Source organism: Phacochoerus africanus, chromosome 14 (assembly GCF_016906955.1).
Source record: "Phacochoerus africanus isolate WHEZ1 chromosome 14, ROS_Pafr_v1, whole genome shotgun sequence".
In the NCBI taxonomy this organism is placed as follows: domain Eukaryota; kingdom Metazoa; phylum Chordata; class Mammalia; order Artiodactyla; family Suidae; genus Phacochoerus; species Phacochoerus africanus.
In genome coordinates, this window is record NC_062557.1 from 1,159,292 (window position 1) to 1,178,630 (window position 19,339).

Here is a 19,339-nt window from a genome sequence, read left to right on the forward strand (position 1 = left end):
AGCACCGAGAACCATTGATCAGCCCGGAAGCGAGGCCTAGCCAATGAGAGCGGGATTGAGGGCGGGCCTTGCGTCGCCACGACGCCGAGTTACGGGTGCCGAGTCGGACCCAGAGGGGAGGGATGTGCCTACTGCTAGGGGCCACGGGTGTGGGGAAGACGCTGTTAGTGAAACGCCTACAGCCTATCCTTCCGCGCGGGGCGGGGGTGACGGGGGTCGGGGACTGGGGGGACGCTGGTGGGGAGCGGGGCGGGGGGTCGTCGGGGGCGGGCACCCTGGGAGGGGTCCGGGTGGCGCTCCCTCCTCAACCCTGCTCCGAGTCCTTGACCGCCTCGCACAGCTGAGCAGCCGGGATGGCAAGGGCGACCTGGGCGATCCTCCTCCGACGCGGCCCACGGTAGGCGTCCGGCCCCCTGCAGGTTTAGGAGAAGCGGGCCCCCTGTGCGGTTAGCAGAGAGCTTTGGGTTCCTTAAAAATGGAACCTGGCGAGTCAGTGTCTAGGATGGCCCTCGGGAAGTGCTGGGTGTCACTGGAAGGAGACTGGCTCCACCGGGACGGAGCCGCCCGTTCCTCACCTGTGCTTTTGCTACTCGCCGCATAGGGCGAATCCCGCTGGTGGGCGTCGCTCCCCCGACCACAGCCAGCCCTGAAAGTACGAGCCCTGAGCGTGCTTATTAGGCTTCTTTGCTTAGGGGTTCTGCCTTAGGGCCTGAACTCTTGAAAAGGCGCAGTGTAAAGGGCTGAGCACGTTGCTATCCCGGAGCTTCCAGTGGGAAAGGGCTTGTTGTGGTCTCTTTGCAACCTGTTTTTTTCCCACAGGTGGGCACCAACCTGACGGACATCGTGGCCCAGAGAAAGATCACCATCAGGGAGCTGGGCGGCTGCATGAGCCCCATCTGGTCCAGTTACTATGGAACCTGTCGTTCTCTCCTGGTAGGTCCTAGTCTCTTGGAGCTTCCTTTGGAGAGGTATGTCCTCATTCCTGCATTGTCCTCAGTTTGAGTCTGTGGGGGCCCCCAGCTTGCCCCCCGTCTCCTGCTCTCAGCCCAACGTGAGAACTTTCAGAGGGCCGGCTGAGGGCAGTGTTCCTTCTCTGTGGGTAACCGCCGGCCCACTCACTCGCCATGGGGGTTATTTATGTTTGGATTCTGCGGCCCTCTGGTCCGTCCCATCCTAGCAAGGCCTGTATCCTGGATTCCGGGCCCTTCCGTGGCGACATAATGGCCAGGCAGGTAGATCTCCACACAGGTGGAAGCAAGCCTGGTCTCGCAGCTCACTCCCCTCTACTCCTGCCTGAACCCAAAGCCTTTTTTCTTGCTCTTCCTAAGCCAGGCCTGTGCTGTGAGGAGAGGTTTGGCAGAAACAGGGTTCTATAGAGGAGGAACCCTCCCCTCTGTTTCCTTCTACCCAGTTCATGCTGGACGCCTCCAACCCCACCCAGCTCTCTGCATCCTGTGCGCAGCTCCTGGGCCTCCTTTCAGCAGAACAGCTTGCAGAAGCATCAGTGCTGATACTCTTCAACAAAATGTGCGAGTCCACGAGCTGAGTGGCAGTGTGCGCCCCCCGCCCCCGCTTCCTTGGACTGTCGCCAGGAGGGTGGCTCCTGGGGGGGGGGGCTGGGCCAGGCATGGGGCAGCCCAGCCTGACCGGCTGCTTTTGCTCCAGAGACCTGCCCTGTTACGTGACGGTGGAGGAGATGAAGTCACTGATCAGGCTCCCAGACCTCCTCGCTTGCGCCAAACAGAACATCTCCACGGTGGAAATCAGTGCCCGGAAAGGCACCGGCGTGTCTGAAGTGCTGCGCTGGCTCCAGGACCCCCACAGGACCAACAGCTGACTGCAGGGCGGAAGCGTGGCTGGCCTGCCGTGCGGCAGGAAAGCAGAGGTGGCGCTGTTCAGCCCCTGGCCATTGGCTGCTTTCATCAGGGTAGGGTAACGCAGCACAAGCCCTAGAAGATGGGATTCTCTCCTGAGTTGCAGTGATGGGTCACCCGAGGCACCCAGGTTACAGAAAGCCCTGACGTCGGCCCTCTGGTGGCAGGGCTGGGAGAGGACAGGTCTGCCGGGTGGCTTGTGTCTGGCCGCCATCCTGGCATGGTTCTACTGGGATTTGTCCTGTTCCTCCCAGGAGATCTGCTCTCTCAACTTGGGTTCAGGCTCCAACCTGTTGAGTTTCTGATACACAGATGCTGGGACTCCCCCCACAAGATGACACGAGGTACACGAATGCAGTTGAGTAGGAAGAACTACCAGGCGTAGGATTAGGCATTGTAAACACTGTAAATAACCAGAGGGGCCTGGACAGCAGGGTAGGCCAGGGTGGGGAGCCCCCGCAGGAACACGGGCACGCTGGGGCGTTCCTGGCCAGGCCTTCGGGCCGCAGTTCCTCGTGTCCCACTGCATCCTTTCACCTCAGCTCAGGGAGACCTTGGGAAGCCATCTGTGCATTGGGGCACTCGTGTTCTGGGCCCTGTGACATAACCGCGAACCTGGCTTGCATACGTCCTGGTCACAGCACTGGAAACCAGAATCTCAAAGTCAGCAAGGTTGGTTCCTTTCGAGGCTCCATTCCTTGCCTTCTGGCTTCTCGTGGCTGTCAGTGGTGCTGGGTGTCTTGGCTTGTGGCCGGGCTGGATTCCCTGCTTCTGTCTCCACGGGGTCTTCTCTCGTGAGGAAGAGCTGGGGCCCACTCCAAACCTGCGGTGGTCTCATCGCAAGCTCCACAGTCCCGCGTGCAGAGAGACCTTTTCCCAGATGAGGTCACCTCTGCACGTTCCAGAGGTCACGGCTTGGATGCTCCTCTTGGGGCCAGGACCAAAGCCCCGGTGGTCAGGTCAGAAACCAGCTTGAGTGTGGCGGTGAATTCCTCCAGCAGCGTCCTCTGTCGCAGCTGGTTGTCTGGCTCATCAGGCCATGAAAGACCACCAGCCCAGGCCCTTGGCCATCAGGGGGTTTCCAGTCTGTTCCTACAGAGGTAAATGGCACCCCGAGAAAGCTCACACGTCCCACGAGGCAATGTGGGCCCAGGCCTTGTTCCCCCAGTTCAATGCTACCCCTCAGGTTCTCTACTGGGTTCAAGCTGGACACAGCCTGTGCCACCTTTTTTTTTTTTTGCTTTTTAGGGCTGCACTCGCGGCACATGGAGATTACCAGGCTAGGGGGGGTCCAATCGGAGCTGCAGCTGCTGGCCACGGCCACAGCCACAGCCACACAGGATCTGAGCCACATCTGTAGTTCCTATACTGCAGTTCCTGGCAACGCCAGATCCTTAACCCACTGAGCAAGGCCAGGGATCAAACCCACAACCTCAAGGTTCCTAGTCGGATTTGGTTCCACTGCGACAAGGGGAATCCCGTGTGCCCCCTTCTCAGGCAGACCGCGTAGGTGCCGATGGGTCCGTGGAGACTTTGCAGGACCCACGGTGACGGACTGGCAGACGTCCCCCAACCTCAGGGCACCCAGGAGAGCCTGGCAAGTCCTTGCAGTGTCAGCCAGGTGCAAGTTCACCTTCTGGCGCGGCACAGGTGGCTCCGAAAGAAGCCTTTCAGCCTCGGCTGAATCTAGGTTTCCAAGCAATGGAGAGTGACACCTGGGACCGTGGTTTACCCAGAAAGCAGAGTCTCAAGCAGGGGAGGAGACTGCCTCCTCCCCACCGGCCCGACGTCCGGAACAGGCCACCTTGAGTTGACAGCCTCAGGGATGAACAAGCAGGCTCCGGGCCGGTCAGCACAGCCTGTGACTGTGTCCAGTGGGGTGGACACCTCGACCCTGCTGTCGGCGTCCTCTGCTGTTTGTGGGGGTCTGCTCTGGGTCTGGGCCTCGTGACTGCCAGGGTCCAGATAAAGAAGGGGCAGGAGTTCCCGTCCTGGCTCAGTAGAGATGAATCTGACTAGGAACCATGAGGACGCAGCTTCAATCCCTGGCCTCGCTCAGGGGGTTAAGGAGCCGGCGTTGCCAGGAGCTGTGGTGTAGGTCACAGACATGGCTTGGATCCCAAGCTGCTGGCTCTGTGGTGAAGGCCAGCAGCTGTAGCTCCGAGGCAACCCCTAGCCTGGGAACGTACACATGCCACGGGTGCGGACATAACAAGCACATAAAAAAAAAAGGGAAGAAGAAATAGATCATTTGAACAGACTAATTACTAAAAACAAAACTGAGTATGTAATAAAAACACTGCCTACAAGCAGAAGTCCAGGACCAGACAGCTTCACAGGCAAATTGTTCCAAACACACAAAGAAGAACTTACAGGACTTCCTGTCCTCACTCAGCAGTAACGAACCCAACTGGTATCCATGAGACCACGGGCTGGAACCCCGGCCTCACTCCGTGGGGTAAGGATCCAGCTGTGGTGTAAGTTGCAGATGTGGTGCAGACCCGCTGTGGCTGTGGCGTAGGCCGGCGGTCGCAGCTCCAATTTGATCCCTAGCCTGCAAACTTCCATGTGCCACAGGTGAGGCCCTAAAAAGCCAAAGGAAGAAGAAAGAACTTATATACCCATCCTCCTTAAACTTTTCCAAAAGACTGAAAAAGAACACTCCCAAGACATTCTATGAAGCCACCATCCTAATACCAAAACCAAACAAAGATACCGAAAAAGAAAATTATAGGCCGGTATCTTTTTTTTTCTTTTTAGGGCCACCCTGGCACATGGAAGTTCCCAGGAGAGGGGTTGAATCTGAGCCACAGCTGCCAGCCTACACCACCACCACCACCACCACCACCACAGAAACACAGGATCCGAGCCACGTCTGCAACCTACACCACAGCTCATGGCAAGGCCAGATCCCCAAACCACTGAGTGAGGCCAGGGATCAAACCCACATCCTCATGGATGTTAGATTCATTTCCACTGCTCCACAACAGGAACTCCTGGGCTGACGTCTTTGATGAATACCGATGCAAAAATTCTCAACAAGATGTCAGCAAACTGACTCCAACAGCACCTAAAAAAGACCAAGTGGAATGCATCCCACGTTCACAAGGACGGTTCAACACACGCAAATCCATCAATGTCATAGGCCACGTTAACAGAAGAACAGCCAAACACCACGTGGCCGCCCTAACAGATGCGGAAAAAGCATTTGACAAAATCCAACACCCATTTGCGATCAAAACTCTTACCGAAGTGGGTACAGAGGGAGTGTATCTTGGCATGATCGCAGCCATTTATGACAGATCCGCAGCCAGCACACTGCTCAACAGAGAAAAGCTGAAAGCCTTCCCGCTAAAATCTGGCACGAGACAAGGACGCCCTCACCATGAACGGGACATTCCCACATCCCTACGCGTCCCGAGGTTCCCAACCGCCAACCGTGACCACGCTCACCGGACCGCAGCCGAGTCAGCGCTTCGCCCAGGCCTCTGGTACCACAGTCTGTGGGCTCCCGGGTCAAGGAGCCCTGGAAACTTCGCTTTTCCACCCACTCGCGTACACAAGTCCGCAACGAGGCGCGTGGTGTCATCTGTGTCTTGGCTTATTGCCCAAGCAATTGTTGGTTGAGATGCTCAGTGTCATCTCTGCCTTCTGGCTTCTAAACTTCTCCAAAACGGGGTGAAGAGGGCCAGACGTGTCTGGGACCCTGTAACACTGGGGCCCAGCAGAGGGCCTGCCCAACCTGGGGAGTGCTGTATTAAAACCTTTGTTTTAACCCCATCAACGTCTGCTTTATTTATCCCATTTCTTTCTTTCTTTTTTTGTCTTTTGTCCTTTTATTTATTTATTTATTTGGTCTTTTGTCCTTTTGGCACCCATGGCATATGTAGGCTGCCAGGCTAGAAGTTGAATCGGAGCTGCAGCTGCCGGCCTGCACCACAGGCACAGCAACATCAGATCCGAGCCATGTCTGCAACCTACACCGCAGCTCACGGCAACGCCAGATCCTTAACCCACTGAGTGAGGCCAGGGATTGAACCCACACCTCATGGTTCCTAGTCGGGTTTGTTTCTGCTGCACCACGACAGGAACTCCAAGTTCTGCCTCTTTCAATATTTGCTTTCTTAATCTTATTACTCAATGACCCTTTAAAATTTTCCACCTTGGAGTTCCCATCGTGGTGCAGCGGAAATGAACCGGACTAGGAACCATGAGGTTGCGGGTTCAATCCCTGGCCTCCCTCAGTGGGTTAAGGCTCCTGCGTTGCTGTGGCTGTGGTGTAGGCCCGCAACTGTACCTCCGCTTGGACCCCTAGCCTGGGAACCTCCATATGCCACAGGTGCGGCCCTAAAAATAAATAAATAAAACTCCCACCATGTTGGGAAGAGTCCCGTGACCCCCCGGCTCTTCCCTGCTCTCCTGTTGGCTAACACACTGCTTTTATCAGGGGAAGCTGAAATGGCAAATTCCCTAAGGCTTCCCAAGCTCTTTTTTTTGGGGTCTTTTAGAGCCGCACCCACAGCACGTGGAAGCGCCTGACACCAGTCAGATCCTGAGCCTGCTGAGCCACCGCCGCGACTCGGCGTGCTGCGGGCTCTGACACGGCGGGCAGCTCAGTGCCGCACTCGCCAGCGCCGAGTTCCAGGCAGACGGTGCCGATGAGGGGGACCGGCAGTACACGCGACCCAGAATCGCCGTCCCCACTGCTCCCTCCCAGGCACTCCAACCTGCCTGACGGGCCACTCGGGGTTTGGCACGTGGGTTTCGTAGGAACCCTGCTGCGAGGACACCGACACTCAAAGAGAGGCCGCCCCGACGGCCGTGGGGCGACGGGGCTGAGTCCTGGCTACTGCACGGCCACCTGGCCACCACCCCCCACCCCGCCCCCGCCAGGACCACCCACCATGAGGAAACACAACCCTGAGACGGGGACAGCTTCTGCAATTTAAATCTTTTAATTGGAAGATAAACTTCCTGACACAGAACACCAACTTGGGGAAGGGCAAACAGACCCACACAACTCCATGCACCCTGCAGGGCCGCTGCGGCCAGCACTGGGGCCGGGCACCCCCTGCGCTGCCCAGGCCGGCTCTGCTGGCTAGAGGGCCCTGAGCTGGGGAGGGCGAGGAGGGAGCCCCCCGGCTGTCCTTCCCAAGAGAGCTGTGAGCAGCCCCCCCACCCAATGCTTGGCTGCTCACAGCCCAGAAGCCTCAGCCCCGTGCTTGAACCCCACACCCGGGCAGACAATAAAGCCAGACGCTCCCTCCCTCGGGGCCAGCAGGAGAGTCCAACCTCGCCAGGCCCTCCCCGACAGGAACTCACACGGCCCTCCGACCACAACAAAGTCCTCGTGGTCAAACCACTCTGGACCGGGGAGGCCTCCCCAGACCGCAGTGCAGGTGGCTCAGACTGCACCTGAGCGGAGGCGGCTCTGCCTGCCTCTGTGGGGACCGTGACAGCAGTGCCACGAACTGGTCCAGGTGACTCGATGCTGACGGCTGTGCTGCTCTGTCACAGCCACCAGAGCCTCCTCAGTTATGGGCTCAGTCGACGTGACTTGACACTGTCCACACTGAACTGGCATTTAGGGGCAGAATTATGGGACTGGCCCTCCCTAAAGCGGCCCTGGCTTCTGTTCCAGGCTGGACCTGAGTGTCCAGAGCAAAGCTTCACGTGACACCAGGCTCAGGGGGACAACGCAGGCTGCGTATCGTATCACCCAGGGCCAGCCCCATCTACAGGCTCAGGAGAACGACGGCCTGAAGGAGACATGGCCCTGCTGGCGGTCACTCACCACAGAGCAGTCCTCAGGGAGAAGGGAGAAGACCAAAGCCCTCGCCCCGCCTGAGGCCCGGGCTGAGCTCCGAGGAAGGGGCCCTCAACCACAGGCCACCCGCCGGCTCACCCCGGCCCAGGGGCAGGCGCTCTGCTGGGTCGCCGTCACACACGCGTCCGCGGCTTCTTCCCGGGCTCAGGGCGGGGTGGCCGTGGGGACTGGGTCCCCAGCCGCTGCTGCTGCTGCAGCTTCTTTAGCGCCCTGTAGGCCTGCACGGCCCGCTCCCTCTCCTCCTGGACGATCCGCCGTCGGGCCAGCGAGGTGGCCGGAGGCTGGGACACCCCGCCGGAGCTTAAAAGCATCTTCAGCATCAGCGGTTTCTTTCCGGGCTGAGGAAGAGAGATGGAGGCTAAGGCACAGGTTCAGGGGAGGCGAGGTCACAGAGCCCTGAGCTCGGTGCAATGGCCTTGGCCCAGTGAGGACACGGCGCTGCATCTGTGTGCCCTGGGCCAGGCAGCACGGGCACACGGCGAGCCCCCGGCCCCACTTACCTGGCCGCCGCTCCCGTTCGTCCTGGGCTTGGCGGTCAGCTCCGGGGGCTGCAAGGCCACCTCACCAAACTCCACCGTGTCTGGACGGGCAGAGGAGCACGGCTCAGGCCTGCGGTCCACAAGGCGGCAGCCCGGGCACCCAGGGCCAATGTCTGCCCACCCCCAACTCCAGGGAGACGCTGGTGCCCAGGCCCGCCCCCACCCCCCGGAACCAGGGCTGACAGTGGCTTCGGGCAGAGCGACCTCGGAGCAGCTCCTGCTCTAGCCTTTCGGCTGCCGCCTCCTCCCGCCTCCGCCGGACCTTCTCCAGCCGCCGCTTCTGGAACCTGAGAAGAGAACAGGGCTGTTCACGCCCTCGACTCTCCGCCCGGACTCGGGAAGCAGGGGCCGCCCCGCTCGCAGGGGGTGACCCAGAGGGCTCTGAACCAAGCAGGGCCCTCCAAAGCACCGAGCCGGGGCCCTCAGGGGCGGTGACTGTGCCCTCAGGGCCCCCAGGGTGACAATGCCTGGAGACGTGGGGGGTGGAGGGGAGGACACTGCTTAGCACCCTACAGAGCACGGGATGCCCCCAGCCCACCCCGGACCACCTGCCCGAGTGTCAACTGAGCTGCTGCTGCCAAGAGCCCTGCACAGTAGCACATGACAGGACCCCTTAATGTGACTGGAACCAACACTCAGTGACACCTTTGGAGCTCACTGTGGCTTCAGGGGGTACCAGGGACAGGTGTTCTGTGACGGCGTTTCCGCTGGCAAACGTGACCACGTGCATGATGGGAACTGACACGCAGAGAAAGCACAAAGCTGAAAACTACCTTCCAAGCTTGCGGAGAAGTTTCTGACCAAAGTTTGGCTCGGTTCATGTCAGAAGTTGCAGCAAAGATAGAAACACACCTCAAAAGCCCTTGTTTGCTGACATCTCCGCCCCAGCCCCCGCCCGAGGCTCAGGGAGGTGCCACAGTGCCAGCCTTCTCCAGCGCTGAGGGCAGGGTGGGCAGGGGAGCCCTCTGGGTGCCAGTATCTCCACCCAACCCACCCGGAAGCGGAACTGAAAGGGCGCAGACCCCTGCGAATGACACCGCCGCGGGCTCTCCCATCTCTCTGGGGCTGGGAAGGTGAATCTGACGGCCGACGTGTGTAGGGCAGCCGGGAAGCCGCCAGGAGGGCACTGAGCTGCGCCCTTTCTCGACTTTCTGACAACTGGCCCTGGGGAACAGCCAGTCCTCAGCCTCTCTTGGACACTGTGGTGCTCTCCAAAGAAAGGCACACAGAGCTAGGCCTTCAGAGTTCCATGGGTTCAGAGCCGCCCTGAAGCCCTGCAGTGAAGCAGCTCCGGTGGAGACAAAAACACCGGCTGATGGACCGGGTCCATGCTCTCCCGGAACCACGGGGTGTATGGTGGGCGCCCCTCAGCAAAGAGACGCTGTCTTTGCTGCAGAAGACATCCGGGGACACCACAGCCCTGCCTCCCCAGCCCCTCCAGCCCCACGCACGCCTTCTTCCGCTCAGACTTCTCCTTCCTGGGAGCCGCCTGCGCCTCGGGCTGCCGGCTGGCCTGGTTCTTGCTGAGGAACAGCACGTGCTGGGCCTCCTGCTCCATGCGCCGGACGTAGGCCCCATCGGACTCCCATTTCCTCTGCTTGAACTTGGGGACAGTGATGTCCGACTCCACGCCCTTTGCTTCCTTCTCCAATGTCCTTCTGAAGGCCACCTGGGCTGAGGACAAAGGGAAACGTCAGAGCAGCGAGTTGGAGGGCGAGGGGGGAGCAGGTGGGCACCAGGCTGGCCGCCCATGTGCATCTCCCCTCCGAGGCCACAGGAGGGAAGACAGGCTCAAGTGGGAGCTCAAGAACGTCCAAGATGCCAGCTGGGGGCACCCTAGGCTGGGATCCCCGCAGCCCACCAGTACATGTCAAGATGGCCTCTGAAGGAGTTCCCGTGGTGGCTCAGTGGTAATGAACCCAACTAGTATCCATGAGGACACAGGTTAAACCCCTGACCTCCCTCACTGGGTTAAGGGATCCAGCATTGCTGAGGCTGTGGTGTAGGCCAGCAGCTGTAGCTCTGATTTGACCCCTAGCCTGGGAACTTCCACATGCTATGGATGCAGCCCTAAAAAGACAAAAAAAGAGTTCCTGTTGTGGCTCAGTGGTCACCGAACCCAACAAGTATCCATGAGGACTCAGGTTCAATCCCTGGCCTCGCTCAGTGGGTTAAGGATCCAGCATTGCCGTGAGCTGTGGTGTAGGTCGCAGGCTCAGCTCAGATCCCACGTTGCTGTGGCTGTGGTGTAGACTGGCAGCTGCAGCTCCAATTCAACCGCTAGCCTAGGAACGTCTATATGCCACAGGAGTGGCCCTAAAAAGACAAAAAAAACGACAAGAAAAAAAAAAATTCCTCTGGAAGCAAAAGTCAGGACACCAAACAACATAGAAAATGAAAGCATACATAGCTTTTACCCTGTAAACATGTGAGAACGTGGGAGGTCCGACAGGAAGATTAACAGTGTTTCTTGGTGGGGGGGGGGCGGGGAGCAGGACTCAGAGACAGGGAAGGAGGCTACGCCTCACTGCAGAGCCCTCGGGACTGTCCGATTTCACCAAGTACTGCTACTGTCTAAGCCACCCAGCAGAGCACCGACTCACAGAGCGTGTTTGAGAATGTGCCCTCTCCCACCTGCGCCAGGGACCTCCTCGGCCTCTCCCCTTCCTCAACTTTTTTTCCTTCTTAGGGCTGCACGTGCAGCACATGGAGGTTCCCAAGCTCGGGGTCCAATCAGAGCTACAGCTGCTGGCCTACACCACAGTCACAGCAACGCAGGATCCGAGCCGCGTCTGCGACCGACACCCCAGCTCACGGCAATGCCGGATCCTTAACCCACTGAGCGAAGCCAGGGATCAAACCTGCGTCTTCAAGGATACTAGTTAGGTTCATTTCCACTGAGCCATGATGGAAACACCTCCCTCTCTTCAACTCTTTATTTCACTATCACTTTGGCAGCCACCTAAGGCCCAGCGGAAAATCTAAAGTTTACAGAGAAATAACAAAATAGCATTGCCGCAAAATGAGTCCCATGTTTGGGAAAACAAATACCTAAATGTGTACAGAAGACACAAACACAGGGGCCTCCACTCCCCAGCATCCAGCGTGTGATTTCTGGCAGAGAGCAACAGGTGAGCACCCTACCTGGCTTGGGCAGCAGGGGGAGGTGCTCAGGGGATGGGGCCGATTCCCTCCCTGAGCTCGGGACACCATCTACGTCCCTCCACCGTGATTTCTGCGCTGCGGCCCGAGAAACCCCCATCATTTCTCATTTGCAAGAGCTTCCCTGGCCTGCAGTGACCTCTCACTCCCTCACCTGCTACATAATGACCTTTTCTCAAGTACACCCGAACTGACCGAACTGACCGTCCTCTCTGATGGCTCTCCACCACTCCGAGGGGCAGGGGGAGGAGTCAGCAGTCCCACCTCTGCCCATGAAGCTCTGGGGCTCCTCCTGGAGCCTCACCTGAAACCACAAGGCCACCTACAGCCAGTCATTGCTCTGGCCCTGGCAACACCAGCCTTCAGTCAGTACCCCTCCGTGCTCCTGCAGCCTCGACCGCCAGGGCCTGGCAGATTTCCTTTGCCGGAAATACTGGTGCAATTAAGCGGATTCAAACACACCAGGCTTTCCTGCCACCCAGCGCGAGCCTACAGTTACCCTCTTTCTTCCTCTTCTTGTTACTGATGGGGTTTTTCATCTCCTGGCGGCTCCTCATAATCTCTCGGAGGCGGAAAGGGATCTCCTGCTCGTCCCGGTTCTTGGGCTTGCAGTTCACTTTCTTTTTTTCTTTGCTAGGAAAGAGAACACGAGGGTGAGACACGTCCCAAAACAAGCAGAAGCAGAATCACAGAAACTAAAGCTGGGCTTGAATAAACCTCGCAGGCCACCTTGGCGGCTGTCGTGCGTGCCGGTCACCGGAGCACGACCTCGTCCTCGCCCTCCCAGATCCTGTCTCTGGCCGGGTTTCTCGCAGGACGCTGGGTGGGGGTGCTCCGAGAGCTCCCAGACGGCAAAGCCGGCACCCTGGAAGCTGACAAGGGCCCTCTCCCTCACGCCTTCCTCCCCCCCCGCCCCCCCCGGCTAACCCTCCAGCGCGTGGACAGCACGAACGCGGCAGGGCGCTAGGCCCGGCCGGGGGAGGGAGTCCCGGGGAGTCTTCAGAGTGGTGAGACCGGACCCACCTGTGCAGCCCTGGCTGCGGTGCAGAGCGCTGCTTCCCCGGCTCCCGCTGCCGCCGGCCCCGCGGTCGCCCTGGGCGCCCAGGCCCCGCTGTCCCTGCGGGCGCCGCGGCTCGGCTTCCAACTCCCGCCATCTGCACGCCTGACGCCCACAGGTGCAGCAGCTTCCACACTCCCGCACGGTCCCGCCCCACTCCCGCCACTTCCGCTTCCTGCGCTCAGCCCCGCGCTCATTGGCGGGGCGCAGCTCCCTGACGGGTCGGGATTGGTTAGGGCGGCCGCCTGTTCGCGGCTCGCGTTGGCCGGGGCGCGCAAGCGCTGTGGGCCAGGCTGCGGGTGATGCTGCTGCGGAGCGTAGCTGGGGGATGCCGGGTGGCTGCCGCTGCCCGCAGCCGGGCAAGTACCGCCTGGGGAGGAGGCGGGAGGCGCCGGGAGGCCGGGCCCCTCAGCAACCGAGAGCCCCGTCTGCCCAGCCTCGCCGCCTGCGGTGACCGCCCCCTGTCCTTGGTGCTTGCGCCGGGCACGGCGTGCGGGAGGGCCGCTCGGCCACTGGGCAGAGCTCAGGGTAGTACCGGCGACTCCGTAGTGTGTTCCCTCATCCGGCGGTGCTTGGGGAACACCTGCTGTGTGCGAGCCCTTTGGGGAAGCCTCGGTGAAGTCAGAGAAATAAATAAGTTTGGGTCCGTGTTCAGTGCGCTGGAGACAGAGGGGGAAGGGGACCCCGGGGGCCGGGGTCGGTGCTAGAGGTGGGGAGACGGCTGCCCACCCGGCCCCCATGGGCCTTGCGGGAAGGGCTGCCCACCCAGCCTTTGGGGGTGACCTGGGGGGCCTGGGCTTTTCATGTGACAGAGGGTAAGAGATGAAAGGGTGCTGTCAGGAGTGCCAGCTGGAGCAGAAATGGCTGTGTGGGCTGGAGCGCGCAGACTTCCACCGCCCACACGCCTGTGCAGGCCAGACAGAGCCTTCTAGCTGGAGGTGCAATATCACACACACACCCACCCCGCATCTGCTGGAGTACATGCCTAGTGCCAGGACGAGGCCAGCAACTCTTCTGAACCATAGGGCACCCTCATACCAAGTATCACGTCCATTTTACAGATGGGAAACTAAGTCTAGAGGGGAAGTCACTAGTCTTAAGGTCACACAGGAAAGGAGGAAGCTGAAAAGGACACATAGCTCCCTGCCAGTGACAGGAGGCAGACATTTGCCCAGGGCTGGAGGCAGGCAGGGCCCCTACCAGCTTGCTGGAGACTCATGTGCTTCTCTGTATCCGTAGATGCTACTCTCCAGCTGGGACCGGTGCCAAAGGCTTCCTGGAGACAGCAGCATTCTTCACAGGACTCGAGGCTTTGGAGGCCACCGAGGGTTCGGAAAGGACCATGAGGAGGTGGAAACCCGAGCAGGTGCAACGGACCCCGGGCAGCCCAAGTCCTCCCTGCCCGGTGGGCGCCCCTCGGAATCCCCGTACCCACCGCCACCTGAGCTCCAGCCACCCACAAACTGCTGCATGAGCGGCTGCCCCAACTGCGTGTGGGTGGAGTACGCAGATGCGCTGCTGCGGCACTACCAGGACGGGGGGCAGCGGGCCCTGGCCGCCCTGGAGGAGCACGTGGCTGACGAGACCCTCAAGGCCTTCCTCAGGGTGGAGATCCAGCTCCGCCTGAAGAGTGGAGGCTGAGCCACCTGCCGGCCGCGCACGCCTAAAACAAGCACCTCGGATGCGGCTTAGTCTTTGCCCCACGGCCCGTGTGTGGCGGCAGCGACGGGAATAGGACGAGCTGCTCCTTGTCTTTGCCTGAGAATAACACGTTCCCTGCAGTGGTCAGCCAGCAGGCTTTTGTGTCGTCTGTAGGCTTGTGTCGCCTTGTCAGGGAAAGCAGGGGCAGTTGTCATCATTTGTTCACTGGGCACCTACAGCCGTCACCCACCTGTGAGAATGAAAGGAAACACGTCCTTGACAATGAGCCCAGGAGCCCCCTTCCCTGTCCCAGCATCCCAGAGGTCCCACCCATTGGTCAGCTCTGGTTACACCCAGGGGTGCGCAGCAGAGGGAGGGCCATCTGGTCCCATGAAGCTGCCTTTGGCAAAGCCCTTGGCAGGCACAAAGGCCCACGGGCAGCCTGGGAAGCACCCCATTCATCCAGCTGCAGGGACGATCCCCAGCCACCAGCCAGACAAGGCTGCAGATCAACCTGCAGAGGCCCAAGCACTGCCTGGTCCCCAGTCCCTCCAATCCCCTCAGCCGTGGCTCCCAAGGCAGTTGGTGGCGCTGAGTGATTGGGAGGCCTCAGGTGTCAGCCCTAGAACCAGTCTGGTCCTTGGCTACAGAGCTGGCCACTGGACCCTCAGCCACGTAGACTTTATCTCAGGGCCCTCACTGCCCAGCCCAACTCCTGCTCACCCTTGTCCATGGAAATTTTCCCACCTCCTCTGCCTCCCCCCAACCCCCCGCAGTTCCAAGCTCTGATACCAGTGGCCTGGACAGTTGAGGGTTCAAGGAATTTAAGCCTGCTTTATTTCCTCTCACTTAGGAGCAAAGCTAGCATCAAACATGCCTTCATGAGGAATTTGAGCTGACACACAGGCCCTCCCAGGGGCCATTAATGGAGAGCCAGCGCTCCCCATGGAGACAGACCTGTGAACAAGGGACTGAAACCACAGCCACACACAAGCTGCCCAGCTAATGCCTGAGGACGCCCAGGAGTGCCGGCTCTCCCTGGCCAGCCAGGGTGTGCCACCGGGCAGCTGTTTTGGCTGGTTCCGAGAAGAGCGATTAGAACCATCCATGCTTGTTAGACTCCCTCTCAGAGAACACCTACTCCAGCCCCGGCCTCATGCAGGTCGGAAGACCACCCGGGAAGGAGGAGATTTACCCCAGAGACAAGGGCACAGCAGGGCTTGGTGGGCTCAGGGCCCCGAAGGGGTCTGCAACGGAGAGGTGGTTGATCTTGGAGACGTAAGAAGAGGTTGACCGGGTTTTGAAAGGCTGTCTCTGTGTATGCGAGACTGCGGCAGATCTCCGACACCAGGAGAAGGGAGCTGGGGAAGGGCGAGGAGGAGGAAATGCACCATGTGACAGGGCCAGCGGTGCAAAGGCCCTGGGGTAGACAGGGCCTGTTGGAGCACAGAGCACAAGTGGGAGGGGTGAGACGTGAGTTCAAAGAAGCGGATGCAGGAGTTCCCATCGTGGCGCAGTGGAAATGAATCCGACTGGGAACCATGACGTTGGGGGTCCGATCCCTGGCCTCGCTCAGTGGGTTGACCATCCGGCGTTGCCGTGAGCTGTGGTGTAGACTGCAGACATGGCTCGGATCTGGTGTGGCTGTGGCTGTGGTGGAGGCTGGCAGCTGTAGCTCTGATTCGACCCCTAGCCTGGGAACCTCCATATGCTGCAGAAGCAGCCCTAAAAACAAAACAAAACAAAAAAAAGTGTGTCGGGACCAGGCTTTGGGTCCACGAAGGCAGATTCCTCAGCAGTCAGGACTGGAAGCAGGGGAGGCCCAGGACAGCGGCCGGGGCCCGTCTCAGCTTCAACATGAGCAGCTTCAAGAGAGCCCAGCCCACTTCCTGATCACACCTCCCTTGCCTGCCCTGACCCTGTTCCTGCCTCGTCCTTCCTTTGGGCCCTTGACCTCACCGGAGCCGCTTCCCCCATCGTGGGGAGTCCTCGGTGGCAGTGCCCGCCCCACAATCTCCTTAGTGTGGGCGCAGCAAGGTCCTAATCAGCTTATCCAGCATGATAAAAGCCCAGCTGGCACCCTGCTGTGGGAAACCTGCCACTCACACCCACGGCCCCCCTGAGACCGCCCCAGCACTGGGTGAGTAGCAACCCTACCAACTTGCCTTTCCTGGTGGCAAGGGCATCTGGCCGGAGGGTGGGCTGGCGGGCTTTTCACCGCCATCCTGAGGTCCAGGTCTGGGAGTCAACCCACTTCTCTGTTCAGAAAGGATGCCCAGCTCATCACCTCTTCCGTGCCCCATGTCAGACAGCGCTGCCGGCTGTCCTCTAGGCCAGCAGTGGTCTCTGAGCCTCAGGCCACAAGCTCAGCCAACGTGAGTGGGTACCAGCCACAGGCCTGGCTGCTGCCAGGGCAGCTTGGGTGGGGTTTCCAGGGGGAGAGCATCTGACAGAGCTCCATTAGGGCTCAGATGTCCCAGGGCCTGAGGCTAGGGAAGGGGTCGGGCTGGGCCTGCACCGCCTGGGCTGTGGGAAGTGGGTATCCTGGGGGTTGAGTAGCCGGGACTACCAGGCCTGCCATCGGCCTTGGACCCCCATGCAGATCGGGCTCCCGATGCCAGCTTCCTCCCAGGCTGATGCTGGTCCTGGCACAGAGGCTGGACCTTAGGGATGGAAGGTCCACAGCGGGGTCCACCCAGGGGCCCCAGCACCCACGGCCAGGCCTTCCTCGCCAGTGGAACCACCTGATCTTGCCTCCCAGTTGCTCTCAGCCCTGGTGCTCCAGCAGGCAGCTGGTAGTGCCCCAGGCTAGCGTCAGGCACTGTGGCCCACAAAGTGGAAGCAAGAAAGGGGGCCCTAGAGGTGGTGCCTGGGGCACCCAGGGCCAGGGCAGAGGCTCCTGTCTGCGTCACATACTTAGCCCCAGAACCTTCTGGGCTCACAGTGGCCCCTGAGGGATTAGAGTCTCCCTCTGCTGCTAATACGCTTAGAGGAAACTGAGCTGCCCTGCCAAGGTCACTAGGGCTTAGGGCACGGGGGGGAGGCCCTGGGGGAGAGAAGGAGGGGAGGTCACCCTGTTCAGTGGGTTCAAGGACCCCAGCAGGTGACACTGGCACCCAGAACGAGCTCTAAGCACAGTGAGCAGCCGGGGGTTTGGGGGGGGCGGTATTTCCCAGGAGAGGGGAGATGCGACACGGCTCGCTACGTGTCTCCCTGTGACATGGGTGCCTCTCCTGCCTGGACACCCTGCCCCCCCGTCTCTCAGGTCACTCTTACTGGTACCACCGGGTGCCCAACATGCCACCGTGAGTGAGACCAAGTGTCCTGCCCAGGGGTCGGGATGGGGAACACAGGAGAAGGGGAAGGCCCTGAGGAGGGCTGCGTCTGGGGCCACCCACATGGAGCTGGTGGGGGCTCCCCGGGGCAGGGATATGCTGGCCAGGTCATGCTGGGGGCCAGGGGCCTCGTGCGTCAGGCTTTCTTCTGCCCTGGTGGGTTGAGAACTGCTAGGGGTGTCAGAAGCAGGAGGACTGACTGGGCCCCGCTCTGGTCTCTGTGCTGCCCACAGTGTGAGGGGGTCCAGACAGCAGAGGTCGTCACAGGGTCTCAGCCAGCCTGGCCATGAACCTGGAGCCGCCCAAGGCCGAGATACGGTCAGCCACCAGGGTGATCGGGGGACCCGTCACTCCCAGGAAAGGTCCCCCCAAATTTAAGCAGCGGCAGACCAGGCAGTTCAAGAGCAAGCCCCCCAAGAAAGGCGTCCAAGGGTAAGCAGAGCTATGGGGGGGTGCCCCTGAGAGGGGGTGGAGGGCCCAGCCCTGGTTGCACGGGGGAGGGGCTGCCCCTCAGGTCAGGAGCCAGGCGGGGTCTCAGCCTCTCCTGGTCGAGGGTGGTCCCATCCTCTTAAGCAGGTGGGGCAGTACCCAAGGGCCTGAGCCTGGCCTGTCTCATTCCTCGGCACGGGGTCCGGGGGGCGGGGGGGGGGGCGTCAGGGGCTCCTGTCACCCTCTAGCTGTTATTGCCGATAGGTCTAGAATGCACGCCCACCCCCCGCCACTCAGCCACAGTCCCACCACCCAACATGCGTCCACACGCGCGCGCGCGCGCGCACACACACAACCCCCAACCCCAGGTTCTCAGAGCGTGTGCCACGCCCCACTCCTCTCCTCCTGCCTCCCGCCCTGACCCCTCTGTCCTTGCAGGTTTGGGGACGACATCCCTGGAATGGAAGGCCTGGGAACAGGTATGACAACCACTGGGCTCCACCCAGGTCCCCCCGACTCACACGCCCCGGGGTGTGCGTGGGGCCCCAGCCCCACCCCGCGCTCTCAGGCAGCGCCTCACTTCAGGCACCACCTCGACGGTCCATGTCCGCCCCCGACATCAGGTTCCGGGCACCATCCAAGGAGGCCATCGTGTGCTGGGAGGGGCGGCAAGACAACCAAGCTCTGGCCGTCCCCACCCCCAGCAAGGCCAGCTTCCTCTAGGCCCCCCCACAGCCTGCTGCCCTCTCTCTTCCTGGGCAGTGTCCCCCCCCACCCCCAAAGCTGGTGCCTCCTGAAAGGAGGGCTCTGCACCTGGGACCTGCAGCCTCCCTCCCCGCGAGGCTGGGGCCCTGGGACATGACCCTCCTGGACCCACTGGCCCTTGTCCTGCAGACATAACGGTCATCTGCCCCTGGGAGGCTTTCAACCACCTGGAGCTGCACGAGCTGGCCCAGTACGGCATCATCTAACCCGACCGCCGCCTGCAGCCCCGGCCCCTCCACACCGCCGCCAGCGCCAGCCCCTGCCCGGGCTCCCTGGCAGGAGGCCTGCCCCCCAGGGAGGTCCAGAGTGTCCAGATTGCGTCTGGAGACCCTGGCAGCATGGCATCCTCAGCCCCCTGACGCTAGTCATCACCCCGCAGGAGCCCCCGGGGCCCTGGTCCTCAGACCACCTCCTCCTGTGGCTGGAAAGCCAGGGCGGGGCCTCCCCCGGCGCCCCCTCCCCCACGGCCCTGCCTGTCATGGGGGGGTAAGCGCTCCCCACTAACCCCCAGCCGAGGCCCTAGGTGGTGTGGTGGGTGACAGGAGTCATGCCTGGTGTCCTTTCAAATAAAATGAGTGTGTCCACCGCTTGCCTGGGGCACGTTGTCAGTGGGGGCAGGACCTGAGGGCACGGCGTGGGGGGGGCAGGGGCGGCAGGGGCCTGGCCAGGCTGAGGGAAGGAGACCCATCAGGGGCTGGGCTGGGCTCGAG

At 60.9% G+C, this 19,339-nt stretch overlaps 4 protein-coding genes and 1 long non-coding RNA gene across 10 annotated transcripts; 3 read left to right on the top strand and 2 right to left on the bottom strand.

The window, feature by feature from the left end:
- Nucleotides 1–103: 103 nt before the first annotated feature.
- ARL16 (ADP ribosylation factor like GTPase 16) lies at nucleotides 104–5,654 on the top strand. Of its 5 annotated transcripts, none has more exons than XR_007131570.1 (6): nucleotides 104–163; nucleotides 341–397; nucleotides 820–933; nucleotides 1,412–1,527; nucleotides 1,666–1,927; nucleotides 4,865–5,654. XR_007131570.1 is itself a non-coding variant. In XM_047756565.1 (5 exons), the coding sequence occupies exons 3-5, from the start codon at nucleotides 886–888 to the stop codon at nucleotides 1,835–1,837; spliced, it is 336 nt and encodes a 111-aa protein (XP_047612521.1). In that variant the 5' UTR covers nucleotides 104–163; nucleotides 341–397; nucleotides 820–885; the 3' UTR covers nucleotides 1,838–4,094. The 5 variants fall into 5 exon arrangements, 2 of the variants coding, with proteins under 2 accessions (XP_047612521.1, XP_047612522.1); XR_007131571.1 differs by lacking the exon at nucleotides 4,865–5,654 and adding an exon at nucleotides 2,417–3,145; XR_007131572.1 differs by having other exon boundaries at nucleotides 108–182; nucleotides 338–397.
- A 1,152-nt stretch (nucleotides 5,655–6,806) lies between these two features.
- Nucleotides 6,807–12,846, bottom strand: CCDC137 (coiled-coil domain containing 137). Its single transcript, XM_047756809.1, has 6 exons — nucleotides 12,426–12,846; nucleotides 11,902–12,035; nucleotides 9,692–9,914; nucleotides 8,445–8,527; nucleotides 8,202–8,281; nucleotides 6,807–8,039 (listed from the first exon to the last, which is right to left on the bottom strand). The coding sequence occupies exons 1-6, from the start codon at nucleotides 12,554–12,556 to the stop codon at nucleotides 7,815–7,817; spliced, it is 876 nt and encodes a 291-aa protein (XP_047612765.1). The 5' UTR covers nucleotides 12,557–12,846; the 3' UTR covers nucleotides 6,807–7,814.
- Nucleotides 12,709–14,247, top strand: OXLD1 (oxidoreductase like domain containing 1). Of its 2 annotated transcripts, none has more exons than XM_047756810.1 (2): nucleotides 12,709–12,818; nucleotides 13,699–14,247. In XM_047756810.1, exons 1-2 carry the CDS (start codon nucleotides 12,762–12,764, stop codon nucleotides 14,098–14,100), a joined length of 459 nt encoding a protein of 152 aa, XP_047612766.1. In that variant the 5' UTR covers nucleotides 12,709–12,761; the 3' UTR covers nucleotides 14,101–14,247. The 2 variants fall into 2 exon arrangements, with proteins under 2 accessions (XP_047612766.1, XP_047612767.1); XM_047756811.1 differs by lacking the exon at nucleotides 12,709–12,818 and adding an exon at nucleotides 13,022–13,102.
- On the bottom strand, nucleotides 14,137–15,641 carry LOC125113882 (uncharacterized). Its single transcript, XR_007131621.1, has 2 exons — nucleotides 15,296–15,641; nucleotides 14,137–14,350 (listed from the first exon to the last, which is right to left on the bottom strand). It is a non-coding gene; the product is annotated as an uncharacterized LOC125113882 (long non-coding RNA).
- A 169-nt stretch (nucleotides 15,642–15,810) lies between these two features.
- PDE6G (phosphodiesterase 6G) lies at nucleotides 15,811–19,218 on the top strand. Its single transcript, XM_047756812.1, has 4 exons — nucleotides 15,811–16,240; nucleotides 17,669–17,867; nucleotides 18,303–18,343; nucleotides 18,759–19,218. Exons 2-4 carry the CDS (start codon nucleotides 17,722–17,724, stop codon nucleotides 18,833–18,835), a joined length of 264 nt encoding a protein of 87 aa, XP_047612768.1. The 5' UTR covers nucleotides 15,811–16,240; nucleotides 17,669–17,721; the 3' UTR covers nucleotides 18,836–19,218.
- Nucleotides 19,219–19,339: the final 121 nt, after the last annotated feature.